Source organism: Crocodylus porosus, unplaced genomic scaffold (genome assembly GCF_001723895.1).
Source record: "Crocodylus porosus isolate Cpor-Errol unplaced genomic scaffold, CroPor_comp1, whole genome shotgun sequence".
Lineage (NCBI taxonomy): Eukaryota > Metazoa > Chordata > Crocodylia > Crocodylidae > Crocodylus > Crocodylus porosus.
This window is the reverse complement of record NW_017728907.1, coordinates 63,471,512-63,487,219: the sequence shown is the minus strand read 5'-3', so window position 1 is coordinate 63,487,219 and position 15,708 is coordinate 63,471,512. Positions and strand designations below refer to the sequence as shown.

The following is a 15,708-nucleotide window of genomic DNA, read 5'->3' as shown; positions in this document are numbered from 1 at the left end:
ATTTAATAAGATACCCACATCTCTAATTGCTTTCTTGGATTCCCTGAGCTACCACTAGACTATTAGGCTTCAGTTATGACTTATATTTATCTGAGTCATGCTACAGGGAATAAATGAGGTGAACCATCCAACTGGTGTTACCTGAAGGCATCATGGTTTGGAAAATCATATCCAGCATGCTCTTTCATCAGCGGAGATCAGTATCCCATTCAAGTCAATGCATGCCTGTAGATGTGCTCAGACGCTGCTCCAATGTGCTGTAATTTCAGCACATTGGAGCAGACTTGATTAATCTCCAGCCAGCCTTCGTATCTCATGTATCAATGTCCCCAAGCTTCAATATGGCAGCAGGGGTGCTTTAACTAAAGCTCATTTGATGAGTTTTAAAGGGCTCCCACTGTCATTCTGAAGTGCAGGGTGATGATACAGGAGATGTTGCAGGCATTTTAATTAGAGCTGTTCTCAGAGCCGCTCTAATTAAAGTACCCTCCCCCACCCCTGAAGCACATGTAAAAATGCTCAATGTTGTCAGACCGCTGTAGTAAGTGTAGGGTATGGCGATTTTTGGAGGAAACAAGCTTCCCTCCTTGTATAGCTATGCTTGTGTGTGTAAAGGACTAGGGTCCTGGTACCTTTGCCTTTTTCAAAGCCCCCATTTCTAGAGATCCTAAATTTGTCAAGCTGTTCCCACTTAGTTAATAACATTAGGTGTCAGGTTATTCCTGACACTGAATGTGCTTACGAGGACAAGCAATCTGCTTCATCTCCATACAGGAGGAATAATTTTGCTTCTGGGTGCTTCTGTCCTTATTTGTACTAAACAAAGACTGCACCAGGCAATCTTTGAAGTCTAGTAACTTAAGCACAACACTGTTTAAAAAGTTAGAATGCATCTGCTCTTCCTGCAAAGTGTGTGTGTCACTCCAGGTATGTAGTCAAATGGAAAATTAAGAAGAATCAAATAAAATATTGTGGATATTTAAATATGTGCTGTTTTTGTTTTAATCTACCCCAATCGGGAGATGTCTACAAAATGAAATAAGATCATTGTAAAAAGTATAACAGCGAGAAAAAATTCTTGACTAAGTTACCAACAAAACAAAACCTGCCGAAGTTATTAAATCTACATGTTTTACTATATAGTCCACCTATAGCTGTTCTGTTTCCAGAAAAGAAATATCGATACCTCTTAGCAATCTTAACCTCTATGTGGTATGCACACCAATTATGAGAACTCCAAAATACCCATTTATTTCTTATCAATGTTCTACTTATTTTATACTTATTTTCTAATAAAAGCTGAATAATTTTTTTTTGATTCCACGATACTCTTGTAGACACGCCCAGAATTTCTAAGAGACACCTTTCAATGATCTCAAAAGTACCTCAAGACAACCTGTAGTTTTGTACTTAAGCTCAAAATTTACATACATCTGCAAGAAATGCATCTGGTAGAAATGCAAAACCTTCCAACACATCCTAGAACATGGGAAGAAATAGCAACTCTAGGACCCTATGAAATTCTAATGAGATTTTATACTGGCATTTAGCACTCTGTGAGAACATGCAGGCAGAAGCGAAATTAGGCCCCTGACAGATGTTAAAGTAAGGGTGTGATGGCATCTGCCGTGAGATCCCAACAATTACACTTTCTGCCCTGCTACAAGTGCGTAGCAGGAGGCATGACTGTTGAATTCCTCATCCTATACCATCACGCCATATTGCTGGTGCGGGGGGAGGATCCTAATCCTAAGCTCCCCCTGCATCAGCAAGTAGCTATGGGTGCACTGCTTCAGGGGGGAGCCCTGTCAACTGACCTGAATTCTAACCAGATCAGCTGAGGGGGCCTCCCAGACTCTGGAGCATACAAGAGTCTTGAAATGCATCCATGTGCTCCAGAGGTTGGGCACTAGCCACACATTCAATTAATGGCATGACAGGAACCAGCCACAAAGTTATTACACAAAATATGGGTAATAACTTTGTGACTTATTCCTCATTATGCCATGCCATGACGTGATGTGACTGCATGCATGGGCGGGTCACTACTTCAGATGTGATTAGCTAGTTAATCACATCTCAAGTGTAGCATGTACTGGGGGGCCATAATTAAAGTAAGAGTTTGTGATTCCTTTTTTGGACTTACGACTGAATACTCAGTGCCAAATGTCACCCGTATGCAATTGCTTGTTGCTGTCGATATCAAAGTCAAACATATCATGTGACTTAAAATTCCTGAAATATATGACATATATAATATCTTATTTGGAGATACACTTGCACAAAGTAACACTTTTTAGAATTCACATAACAAAAATATTCCTGGCAAAAACTTGGAACAAAAATTAATAAATCACATTCTTAAAAAGAAAATATAATGTCTAATGCTGGAAAGCTTTTTTATCCTGAACATGTATATATCAATATTAAAGACACCAGTGTGGCTGTCAATAATGTAGCTACCCTGGAAAAGCAAAAACACAAACATAAAGGCTTGCAGAACTTTGAAAAAGAAGAGTGCAGGATGCATATGGAACAAGGTGAAGATAGATGTAGGCCAAGCAGACAGACATCTATAACCTTTGTCACACCACAAATGCCCCAAGTTTGTGGCCACAACAGAGGTAGGATTAATTTGTGCCACTTTATTGCAGTAGACATTTATTAGGTCTATGGTGGGAGGGCACAGCTAGCCCAGAGCTTCCCAGACACCCTGGGCATGCACTCCTAGGGCTTTAGGGGCCTGATCCTGTATAACCCAGGAATGGAATTGAGAATGGGAATTAAAATCTAAAGCAGGATCAGGCTCCTGAAGCCCTGGAAGTGCCTGCCTAAATTATTCTGATTGGGATTCCCTAGTGCCCATCAATACTCTTGTGTAGTCCCAGGGATGAGATTGCCAGTCAAGCCGACTAATGGTCCCAGCCCTGGGACCACAGAGTGACCAACTCACACTGGCGCAGTCCCAGGGCCTGTCTCTGTAAGCAGGGAAAAAGTCACCTGTTGTCCCATCAGATCAACAGGCAGAACAATGGACTGTGTGTTTCATCCAGTGAGACAGATCAACTGTACTGAGATGCATTCCAGCTACATTTGGTTACACCTATTAGTCTAACATCATTTGGAAGGGAAACCGTGGTAAAGCGATGCGTGTGTTTTTACTGTTAAAATGACAGTAGGTTTGTTTGCTAGGGGATGGACTATACTATATGTACTAAAGCTAGATCAGACTTGCTGGCTTCAATTTCTCAAGATATATAAGCACATGTGTAACTTAAAGCATGTGAATAGTTCCACTAATGTCATATACAAACGCAAAAATATCTAGGCTGTTTGGAATTACATATCAAAACCGATTCACATTTAGACTTCAAACTATTCGCATGCCTTAAAAATTAAGAACTTCCTCAGTCATGCTATTAATATGCTCTGCAAGATTTTAATGGATAGAGCCACACTCTAACATGCACTTTTGTATATGACACATACATTAATAAGTGTTTATATGTGTATGTACTTACACATACACAAACATGTCACACATATATAGTTTAAGAACAGTATTTTAATTCTTTAAATAACTATTATTAAAAATGAAATGTAAAAGAATTGTAATTGTAGCCAGTATGTGCCCACAGTTTATCAGTGATTAAAGCATATCAGATTAGAGTCCAAGCCTGGAAAACCCCGACTCCTCCAAATGCAGGTTTTAAACATTCCTACCGTACCTTTTCTATGATGAATCATCTACAACATGAGAGTCAAATTTATCTGGCTCTGTGGGCCAGATGTGGGTTGCTGGGCTGGTCTGCAGGCCAGATCAGGATTGACCCGTGTTGTGTGCAGTAGCACTGAGTCCAGCCTGTGAGGCACATGCAGCATGTGCCAGCATTCCTCTGGGGACTGCATGCCATGTAGCACACAGGCTGAACCCAGTGCTGCACACACCACAGGGGGTCAATCCTGGGCAAGGGCTATATGCAGCACCCACCTGAACCAACCCGAGTGCTGGTTCTGGCACAGTCTGATCTGGACTGGCCCAGAACCAGTGTGCACGACTGGTCCAGTGTGGGTGCTACAGGAAGCACACACTCCAGACTGACCCTTGTGCTATGTGCAGTGAGCCCATTGCTGGGGCCAACCAATAGGGTTGGTCCAGGGACCCACAGACTGGGTCATACAGCTGCATGGACCAGCTCCCTCCTGATCTACAACATGAAATATGTTCCCCCGTTTTAAACCCAGAATGTATCATCAGGGTAACATAACGATCACATCAGTCTGCAACACAAGAGCAGAAAGCAGCAATGACAGCCAGGTGAGCTAATTAATCCAAAGAGCAACGTTATTAAACGTTAACGTATTTGCTTTTTGGATTGCTTAGAGGGGAAAAGCGTGAATAATACACAGAAGATAAAACAGGAAAGAGCAAAGAGGATTATTAATTATTTTTCTGTGATGCTATTTTATGCTGGCTATCCCATACTTACTTTCGGTAGAGGTAGCTCTTGATGCATTTGGTTTTCAAATTTAGATTTAGTCTGCAAGTTTAAAGTCATGCTTCTGCCTGCATGCATTGCTGACAAACCTCCAGAGTGCAGCATGCCAAGGTTAACAGTGTTGTGTTTGTAAGCAGCGGTCTGAGTAGAGGAAACAACCACGTGACAGGGTATGAACACACATGCTAATTGAGTTAAATATCACATATATATGGCTAATTTCACAACATTTTCATTTATGCAAACAAACAATACCAAGAAATAAACAGCTTTTAGATGCATGCACTTGGCTGGACAGAAGCAAATACAGTGCTAATTATACATAAAACAAATACCATAAAAAAGACTACAACACTTGACAGCAAACATTTTAGACCTATAGCTTGAAACCAGATATATAGTACAGTACACATATCTTCTTTTTTTTTTTTTTTTTCGCTATGTGGAGCCAAAATCTGGTAAGACTTGTACATCCACAGGTGGCCCAAAATCAGTAACTTAATATGCAGGGGAATTACCAGCAATAGCAGGGAAAAAGCCATACCAGAGGACTCTGCATCATCCTGTTTGCAATGCACTTGAACCTCTGGCAGGTCTCTGTGGAGGAGAGGACTAAAGGTAGCCCAGAAACATGGCAAATGGATCTGTGCACTACATGGACTACCTGGACCAAAGTTATACACAACAGGATCACCTGGTCAGATTCAATCCTGGCTGTTTCCTGTATTAGCTCAGTCTGAAGATTTTCATCCGTCAGACCTATGTCTTGGGCTGTTTCTTACTGTATTTTGTGAACAGATTATAGACTCTATTACTTGCAATTGCAGAAATCAGTATGAGACTCATTTAATCAAACCGAATCTTCACAGTAGGCCTTACATAAGTTTTAAACAAACGAAATATAATTACAAAGACATGTCTTAATCAGACAATAGAAAGTTCTCCCTGAAATTCTACCCTTAACCTGCTCTATTTTGATTGGTTATGGTGTGTTCTCAAAAAAAAAAAAGAAATAAAAGAAAGAAAGAAAGAAAAAAGAAAGCAAAAGAAAAGGAGTAATTCATATACCATAAGTACACAACTAAAGTGACGAAGAAGTTCTGATATTAAAGCTAAACTGTTTGCCCATTTGATCCTTAATGTTATTTTTAACATGGATGATTTTTTAAAAAAATTGAATAGTAATTTCTTGACTTCAGAGCTATTAAAATACGCCTACACTGTTGTAAAATACAGACAATTTATGCATCAGATCAGGGCAGTTTTTCCAAATCACTTTGGTTATTATTAAGTGGGTTTTGGGCTGTATAGAAACCTTTGCATCATAGCTTCTGTGCTATAGTTGGTATGGAAAGCAAACAGATTCATTTTCTACAATTCAGTAGCCATAACAATAATAATCACTTTGATAAAGAATTGTGTACGTGGATCCAATGGATCCATTTAAAAAAAATAAACCTACTTTCCCCCAAAATATCAACAAGGGCTAGAACACACTTTTGATATTTATTTGTGATTTTATTTTTAAGGGACATTATGCTCAAGATATGCTACTGTCAAGAGTATCCAAAACATCTTAATCTTTTCCAAGCACTACTGAAATGGTAGGTTTCAGCAGCACATCCACATCATTTGAAACTAAACTATTAGTGGATTCCATTATTGGCAGATTCCTGAAATATAAAAAATTAAACTGCTCAGAGTTTCTATGAACAGTGCACATTAGCAGTCACACATGAAAACATCTGAAAGGCACTCCCATGCCAAACCTGTATTTTAAAACGTTTGCAAAATCAAGACTGTTAAAATATTTAATATAGTTTTGATCAACGTTTGTCAAAAGTAGAGCTGAGCAGACGACTTTTGTTGCAAATTTTTCACTGAAAAATTCTTTTTCAATATAACCAAAGATTTTAGGAAATTATAACGCTGATAATAAACATTTGTTGTAGAAAATTGGAAAAAATCCTTTCAAATGTTTTTAATTTTTGTTTTAAAATGGCTTTTGATTTTTTTAATATAACAATAAAGGGTCAACATCAAAGCAAAACGTTTAATGAAATGAGAATTATTCAGATTTTTATGTTGTGAATAAAAATTGGAACTTGGCTTTTCACCCAGTTCAGGATAGAATTATTTCTGAAACCTTGCCATCTTTTTCACAGGATAAAAAATCTATTCCTGACCATTTCTAGTTAGAAGCTTTGTTCAGCAGCAAGGGCTTTTTTATTAGCGGTATTACGTCCATACTTAAAACCTCAATTAATCACGATGATTACGTTACAGCTGGGAACCAAAATCTGCCCAAGATTATACTTCCGTAAATGAGCACAAATGTGACTCGTAATTATAAAATTGTCTTATTTATATGGCTATATCTCCTAATATAGCTACTTTTATATTAGTTAGAGTAAGCAATAAAGGAAGAAGAGAAACATAATATAATCTTTAAAAAAATACTGATTTTATTTTTAAAGTAGATACTCTTTGACGGGTAAGCTAGCAAGTCCCGCTTCCCTCCTCCATCCCACCTGCCGTGCTTTTCAAATATCTGCGCTACTTTAAAGCTAAAACTTTCCTTTTGAAACTGAACTAGGAGTATTGAAAAAAATGAGTGTCCTCTAAATGCAGAGAAATAATGAAATTCCTTCAAATTCAGAAACAAAAGGCAGCCTGGGAGGCATATATCAAAGGAAACCTCCATACACTAGTCCCGGTCTAGCAGCCAAAATTTTGCAATGCCTGAGCCTCTCTAGGAAGGAGTTAATGAACTTTCAGTCTGAAAATCAAGCTTCATAGCAGCCCAGAAAACTTGGGTTTGGAGATGAGGCAGGTAGGCAGATGCAGAAGTTTCCATTCAGATTTAACTACTCATTGTTCACATGGTCAGACTTTAGTGAAAACTGGTTCTAGTTTCTTTCAGCTGAACAAAGCACTCGGCAGTGCTTCAGGATCAGATTTTCCTTCTGTCCCGGCAGCATATAAGGGCCGAAAGGCACCATTATGGGGACTCAGAAGAATTCCCTAGATAGCCTAATGCACTGCATCCTACAAGCCCCAGCAGAGGAGATCTGTGGGTTTGGAAACAAGATAATATAAGGGTAAGGTCCATAAGGAGACTCTGGAAGATTGTGCTGTAGCTTTTAGACAACTTATCTAGGGCAGCGGTTCTCAACATTTTTAGACTCAAGGCACTCCACAGAAAATGCCAGCTCTTAGTTTTTACAAGTGTTTTTAACTACAGAAAAATAATTGAGCAATTCTTCAGTTGCAAAAACTCAGAAAGGTCACAACAGGTCAGAATGCTTTTGACACTGGATTCCTATTTGAAATCTCTGGGTTTAACTTCTGAATCTTGTGTAGATGTTTGCACACCTAACAGTGCCACATTGAGAATCACTGCTCATGTGGCTGTATAACTTTTGCTGAGGGTCACTCCTGACCTGAGAACAGCCCTGGGTCTGGGAGGATGTAGAGATTTGCACAAAAATGTTCTGACATTTATACTGCAATCTAAGTGCTTTTTAATTTTTTTTCCTACAGTACAAACCTACAACATGAACCAGGACCCCCTGTTGTTACAAATCTGAACAGGGAACTTATACAATACTCCTAATTTATATTCTTAAGTAAAATAAAATCAGCCTGCATAGTTAGCAGCTGGACTGGATGAAAGAATTGATAAACAGGTTTTAAGGGAAGAAAAAACAACTTTAAATTTCCTGGTTTACCTGGCAATTCTTCAACAGTGCTCTGTGGCATGCTGGCCACTGCAAATTTTTGCTTCCTTTCTCAAGGGCCTTTCAACCGAAAGTGAGAATGATTATTTGGTTATAAAGGATGCCTAAACACATGCCCAATGCCTGCTCTGATGCATGCTAATTAGTACACTACAGCAGCCTGGGGTCATGTGCACTCAGTACCCTCATGCTTCAAAATGGCGGCAGGGGCACTTTAACTAAAGCTCATCGAGTTTTAGTTAAAGTGCCCCAGCACCATTTTTAAGTGTGGGATGCTGAATGCATGAGATGCTGCAGGCGCTTTAATTACAGTGGCACTTGTGAGCCACTCTAATTAAAGCACCCACTTCCCATCCTGAAGAATATGTAAAAACACCCAAACTGTGCCTAAAAGGATGGGATTAAAGACTGGCTTCCAGTAGTCTGGGAATGTAAAAAAAGACAGACATAATTTTTAAAAACAATTCATTTAAATAGTAGAGAAAGACTTATTCTGCTTGGAATGATTATAGTTTGCCTGTTCTGCTCTGAACTGTATTACCTAGTTGGACCATGTATTTAATAACAGACCCTAAATAATTACATTTTAAAGTATTTTTGCAACAATAGTTATAATTTTTGTCTCAGTTAAACTTGGCATAACTGATGGGATACAATCAGTTGTGGGATAAAATAGGCTCACTAAATTTAAAGTAACAAAACAACAAACTAAGTTAGGATATGAAATCATTGGCTACCGATACCTTTCTTGGACGTACCAGAAATGCACTCTTTGTTGTGACCTGGATTCAGAAATTAAAAAATGATTTACTTTCTACCAGAAACCTAAATTGTTAGGTTTATTCTGACAGCATCTTTACCCAGATCATTCACTGTCCACCTCATCTCCAGTTTCTGGTATGGTTTAAAAATTGTTCCCATATATTTAAAAAACCAAAGAGTTAAATACTGTAATCACTTTTCTGGAAAATAAGAAGAGTTGAGTTTAAACTTGCATTGTTTTCTCACCAAGGCTTTCTTGTTTCCTTCAGATTCCTTTATCATGGCTAATACTGTCTTGCGGTAGAAGTTTTGCTTTTACTGTTCCAGACAGTGCCACAACAATAGCTAACTGAAGAATATGCACAGTAACAGATGTTTTACATCAAATGCTTTTAGACAAAGCCTCTCTAATACATCTATCCAAGAACCATTGACACTAACTATATGTCAAGAAAGACCCTTCACAGAGCCCCCCCCCCACAACAACATAAATACATGGAATTTCATTATAGGAAATTCTGATATTAACCAATGGTCGTGCACATACTTTGAAATACCAACACACAAAACTAAAGGCATTAATTGCAGAGAAATGCCAAACATACCCTGTCTAACCTTCTAGCTTCTATATGTCTAAGTAGCTGTTGTCTCCAGTCAGCAGGCATTTTAGCACAGCTCTCATTTCCCTTCACAGGGGTGGGCCTTGTCTTTATATCACTGTTATCTGATGGCTTGTCACCATAGTTACCCAAGTTATAGTCAGATGGTATCTTTTCCAATAGAGCTGCCATTGTAGGCCTAGCTGAAACTGGCCTGGTTTGGGAGGTACCATAACTCTCTGTACTGTAGCTTCTTGCAGACAATGGCCTCCTTTGGGTAAGGTTTTTAACTGGAAAACTTCCAGACTGGGCTTTCACTTCTTGATATGAAGGGTGTTCATCTTCATACCTGCCATTCCTTTTGAGGAACTGAGATTCAGACACTGAGATGCTGCTTTGGCGTTCCATAGCTCCTCTATACTGAGGTCTGCTATACCTATCACTCTGAGGCAGTTCATGAGGTTCACTGACTCTTCTAAACATTGACATTTCAGTGGAGCTGGCCAATGAATCTGCTCTTCTCAAAAATCCTGACCTTGACCCCTGGCTTGAGAACTGAGCGTTCACAACCTCCTCATTAACTGAAGGCTGGGAGAATGAAAACATATGCTCCATGGGGGGGTATCCTCTATAAGCTCTCGGGCTAATCAAATCCTGGGTAGTGTTTTTACTTTGCTGGGGAACATATTCAGGATTGTGTTGAAACGGTGGTGGTAGCCTCTTTTCTGCTTTAACTTCCACGGCTCCTTGAGGATTGAAGCTTTGGTCAAACTGATACACTTTTTTTGTCACAGAAGGCTTTTGCTGCTGCTGTACCTTCACACTTCCATAATTCAGCAACTCATCATCTAGCATTGGTACTGACTGGCTACGAGACATACTAGACATACCGTGCTCCTGTCCTATCATTTTGTCTGGTCTTTCATGCATGCCGGTAGCATCATTACTGGATGCATAGTTCTCTAATGGTATATTATAAACCTTATATGCACCAATGTCTATCTCATCAATACTCTGTGACTTCTTAAATTTATTAGTTTTTAATTCTCTCATCATTGGAGAAAGCCTCTCTGTACTCTTGCTGATTGAAATAATGCTTTTAGAAGGCTCTGGACGACAATGAATATGTGAAAAGACATTACTAAGACTTCTGTTAGCATTTGAATCGTGATAGTCCCATGGTATTCCTGGAGAAAAAGTGCTAGTTATTTCAGGAGATTCTTTAATGTGATCTTTCCTTTCAGGCAAAGGGCTGGTGGTGGGGGTGCTCTCCAATTTAGAAGGAAAAGCTGTCCTGTCTTCAAAAGGACTAGGAGTTCTGGTCCAATTTTGCCAAGGATTGGGAGGAGGCACTTCTGAGTCAGGTGTGTTTCTGAGTGTAGGTTGTTCAAGTTCCAGGGGAATGCCAACTATCCTGTCCTGTCTAATTAAAGGCCTGCGTCCATGAGCAGATGTGCTTCTAGATTTAGCGCTCAAGAGAGGGTTAGTGCCAGAATTTTCCATTGTGCTCTCCTCTGCAACAAACCCTGTGTTGTCATAATGTGAACTATCATTCCAGCTATCAGGGAATGTGTCACTCATTGGTCGCCGATCATTGCGTTGCTGCAGGTTTCCTGCTGGAGCAGACTCTCGCTGGCTGAGTAATGGCTTTGTTTCAAGAGGCTGTGGAAACGACTGTGCAAGTCTGCAAAAAATAAAAATAAAATGAAATGAAGAACATATGGCCTCTTTTCAATGTGTGAGCAATTAACAGAATGCTATGCTTACAAATCATCTTAGTATTCTCTGACATGCTGTTAAGTCTTAGGCTTATATGGTGATGTGTAGAAATTATGCCAGTGCTTCACAGTGAATACATCTGTAGGCTTTTTTGAATTGGAATACAGGGAATATAAATATATAACTCTAGAAACAAGCAAAAGATCAAAAGTCCAAGGTAGAGTAGAAATGGACAAATTACTGCTGTCTGTTTAAGTCTAGAAAGCCTATTTCCTACTGTTACCATTCCAGTTTTTAAAATCAGTGCAGGAGTAACTTTTTCCATTTGAATTTTTGCAAACATGGTTCACACTCCATTTTCTGCATTTGTGTGTCCTTACAGCTAAGATACTTTGCATGCAGGCAGAGCAGATTACCCAACTTGCATTTTCAGTAAGAAAGGACCAGTTGAAATCCTTGTATTTAAGGTTATCTAATATTTTCTATTTTTAAAGATTCAGATGTTTTTTGAAAAACTCTCAGAATATTTTTATTTGCATCAGACCTCTGGAAAATTAGCAAAGAGAATTGTCTTTTTTGGCTTATGTAAGTTCACTTTTGTTCAGACAGAAACTGCTGACCCCAATTTCCTCTCTGTCTAATATATTGCTCAGGAAAATTTTGGAAGCCTGCCCATATATTAACAAAATATGAAAATGCTACAGTGAGACCCACACTGCTGCAAAAGCAGCTGCAGCACATATTGCACTGGGACCACAGAGTAGCTCTCACCATGTGAGGGGGGAGGAGAGTCAAACTGAGCTCCCTTTAACACTCAGACCCAGTCTTCTGACCCCAGTCATTCCATCTCTACACGGACACTTGAAAATTTTCCAACTTTAAGTTGGGTAGCGGTCATTCAGCTGAGCTCCCTCCGCCCCTCACAATCCCTGTCTATATGTGTCATGATACTCTTTTTAATTAGAATCATAGAAGAATCATAGGGCTGGAAGGGACCCTGAAGGATCACTGGGTCCAGCCCCTGCATGAGCAGGAAAGACATCTGGGGTCAGACGACCCCAGCCAGGTGACCGTCCAGTCTTCTCTTGAAGACGTCTAGGGTAGATGATCGCACCACCTCTGGGGGGATCTTGGTCCATAGTCTGGACACCCTAGTTGTAAAGTTTTTCCAACATCACAATGATATTTTTTTATATTACACAATCATATTTTTCTCTCCAAGACTTCCAGTCCTATTCAGTGTAATAGCTGAATATGTAAGGTTGCATCACCAGATAAGGTTGCAGTACAGGTAACTGTAAATCTGGATTTCCCAAATTCTGAGTGTTTTAAACAGTGCAACCTGAAAGGGTTTTTTTTGCGTGTGTGTTATTTAAAAAAAACCCACCCAACTTACCATATTTTCTTGCTAACTACTCACACCAAAATAAAATATGTTCCTTGTTTTGAAAGGAAGAATGAAGAAAAAAGGATCTTTCCTGGTTGTAAGTAATGAAATAGTAGCAGCTAGAGAGCAGAGCCTGCTCACTCTTTTGCTCCCCATGGATGGCATGTATATTTTACTTTCACTTTTGCCCCATAATTGACAGAAACTGTATTCCATATGTCATGAGCACTATAATTCCCAGCAGCTGCTTTCTGGGGGAAAAGTGTGTTGTATGCAAAAATACAGTACTTTGAAGAAATGTGGAGGAACACATATAAAAGAATTGGGCAATAAAATGCTTATGCCAGTAAAGATCTGGATATATTGACCCAACAAATTGGGCTATAATGAATGAACCTGCTGAAAAACTGATGCACAGTGGTCCTGGACTTTGGGTGCAGTGGGGCAAATCGTGTCTCTGTGGCAGTGCAATGATTCTCTCAAGCCAGTTTATCTTGTCTGGGGAAATTTTCCAAAATGCTGGACCTAACTGGGCAGCACAGAACTGATATAGTTACTCTTATGCTACTTTATTTGCTGAAGCTACTGCAGGGACATGGCTGGGCAAAACCGGACATTAATAGGTATTGCTCTGCCCTGTCAATCCCCTGATGCTAAAATAATTTCTTTGGGCTGTTGACAGACAGTTTAAATTGAAACAATTCTGGATGATTTCTTTGTGCAAAGGTACAGGAGAAACTCAGCACAGGGGGTGCATATAATTTATTTATATTCCGTCAATTCTAAACTGTGCCAAATACTCAGTTGCTGGTCCCAATCTGTGCCTTTTTTCTGAAAAGCTTGTATTCTGTTTCTATTTCTGTGCACTTTTAGTAGGTTGTTATTATATGTTGCTGAAAAAGGCATATGACTATAGACATTTAGAAAACAGAAGTCCTGATGGTGCACTGCCTTTACCCCATGCGGTTATCTACACCTGTACATTAACTGGCTTTTGTCAACCTCTATGACCTAATTTTGCCCAAGTACACATGACTACCCAAGCTGGAAGACAACAGAAAAAAATCACACCTAATACACAGAAACACACCTGTTACTCCACAAAGCATTATTCACGGTTTCTTTAGCTGTTGACTGCAAGGATCCCACTTTAACACGAGCATTAGAGGACCCTGAGGAAGCCTGGGATGGCGAATAGTCTGAGTAAGTGCCTGAGGAAACGCTGTTATTCAGACAATGGATCTTATCTGCTTCAGACTCATCTGTTGATTCTGAAATAAAACAAGCATTATCTTGCATGAGGACATTTCAACACTAGACTTTCAGGAAATCTGATACCACGCATATCCACGAAAACATACTTGTAAAACAGCAATAAATCAGAGGGTGATATCTAACACCTCAGAGGACGATGTATTACACTTCAAGCTTATCTACTGCACTTGTATTTATTACACACACCTTCATGTAGAAGCTTAAAAACCAAAACAGTACCTTTCTTTTCTTTACCCAGAAGAACAAGTTTAGGTTGGTACAAAGGAGTCTCAGCAATTGAAGGGCGAAGTTCCCCTATCCTCATATCATTAGGGTGTCCAAACGAATCCTAAGGGATATAATAGTATTGAAGAATGGAAGTAAAATCATAACAGAAGATAGTTGCAAAAGGCAATGAGCAGAATTTAACAGCCACATTTCAGCAAACATGGAACTACACCAACCCAAGGACAGATAGTGAGATTATGCTAACCATGAGAAATTTGTCACTATATTTCTGATTAGTCATACAACAATAAGATTAAGTACTAATTTGACAATGACACACTTATTTTGAAAGTACAGGTATGCTAGATGGAATTATAAGATGCATCAAGACCACATGCACAGTCTTGGTGGCATAAAGACTACAAACATGTAAAATGTAAGTAGAACTGACTGAAATCTCAGAATAAAATATTCTCATATTATTGCAGGCTTATCAATTTCTCATTCGTTTGTCCTGACTCTTCTAAACACTGACATTTCATAAACCTATGTATTGAGAGCAAATGCCAACATGGCTAAGCTTCAGAAGGTTTCCTATACAATTAAAGCTGAAAAAGTACTCTGCTACTAAGATCTCTGGAGCAAAAGACTTAATTTACAAGGCAATTAGGATGACTTGTCACTTATTTCTGTTTTAAGCTCTAGCTGAAATCTGTGAGGATTTGGGTTTATTGTAAACTGAAAAGAACATTTTAGGAGTCATAACTTCCCTTTACCAGAGCAACCCCTATTAGATTGGTCTGAAGTGAAACATATTTGTAAAAACAAGATTATGCTAGGTATGCAACACTTAAAACTTTAAAAAGAAATAAGGGTTGGAAATTAAGACGGAACTTTAAAATTTGATAGCATCCAAAAGGTCCTGATTCATCTTTGATCCACTTTAAAAACTCTTGCTTTTCAGTACTTAGCATTTTTGTTTTTATTTCCCTCAAAGTACTTTACCATGAAAAGTAAGCATTTTTATATCAATATGAAGATAAGGAAACAGAGGCAGAAAGGGACAAAGCATCTTACCCCAAGTCAAAAAGCAAATCAATGGTAGGGCAGGAAAAGAACCCAGGTCCCGATTCCTAATCCAACATACTACTCATAAATCCATGGTCACTCCCTTAGGTTATGTTTACAATGCATACCATAGTTACTTGAATAGAAGATCTGGGTATAAGACAGCCCCCCAATAATTAGAGTCTGTATATGGAAAATTGATATATTTCCTATACTTTTCCTGGTATAGCATCTGATTATTGAAGGTTTGCTTTGAGTTTGTCCCCCTCCCACTGCTACAGAAGGGAAAATAAATCTAGGGGGATCAGGTGGCCCCCTTGCCTTCTCCCCCCCTAACTTTTCCCTCCTACAGCCCTTTCTTCCCCCCCCCCCCAATACTGTCAGACCCTGCTCTCTCTAAGCATATGGAAGTGAGGGGCAAATTTGAAAACACTAATTTTGAAATAAACATG

General features: G+C 39.2%; 1 protein-coding gene across 3 annotated transcripts in view; it reads right to left on the bottom strand.

The window, feature by feature from the left end:
* Positions 1-15,708, bottom strand: part of LRRC7 (leucine rich repeat containing 7) — a 220,369-nt gene that overhangs the window by 34,739 nt on the left and 169,922 nt on the right. For 2 of the 3 annotated variants that reach the window (XM_019531612.1, XM_019531611.1), the window contains exons 16-19: positions 14,201-14,309; positions 13,797-13,977; positions 9,607-11,284; positions 4,491-4,640 (exon numbers count right to left, since the gene is read on the bottom strand). In XM_019531612.1, the coding sequence (XP_019387157.1) occupies positions 4,491-4,640; positions 9,607-11,284; positions 13,797-13,977; positions 14,201-14,309 (2,118 nt within the window). The remainder of the gene's footprint in view (positions 1-4,490; positions 4,641-9,606; positions 11,285-13,796; positions 13,978-14,200; positions 14,310-15,708) is intronic. The other variant, XM_019531613.1, reaches the window with a different exon arrangement.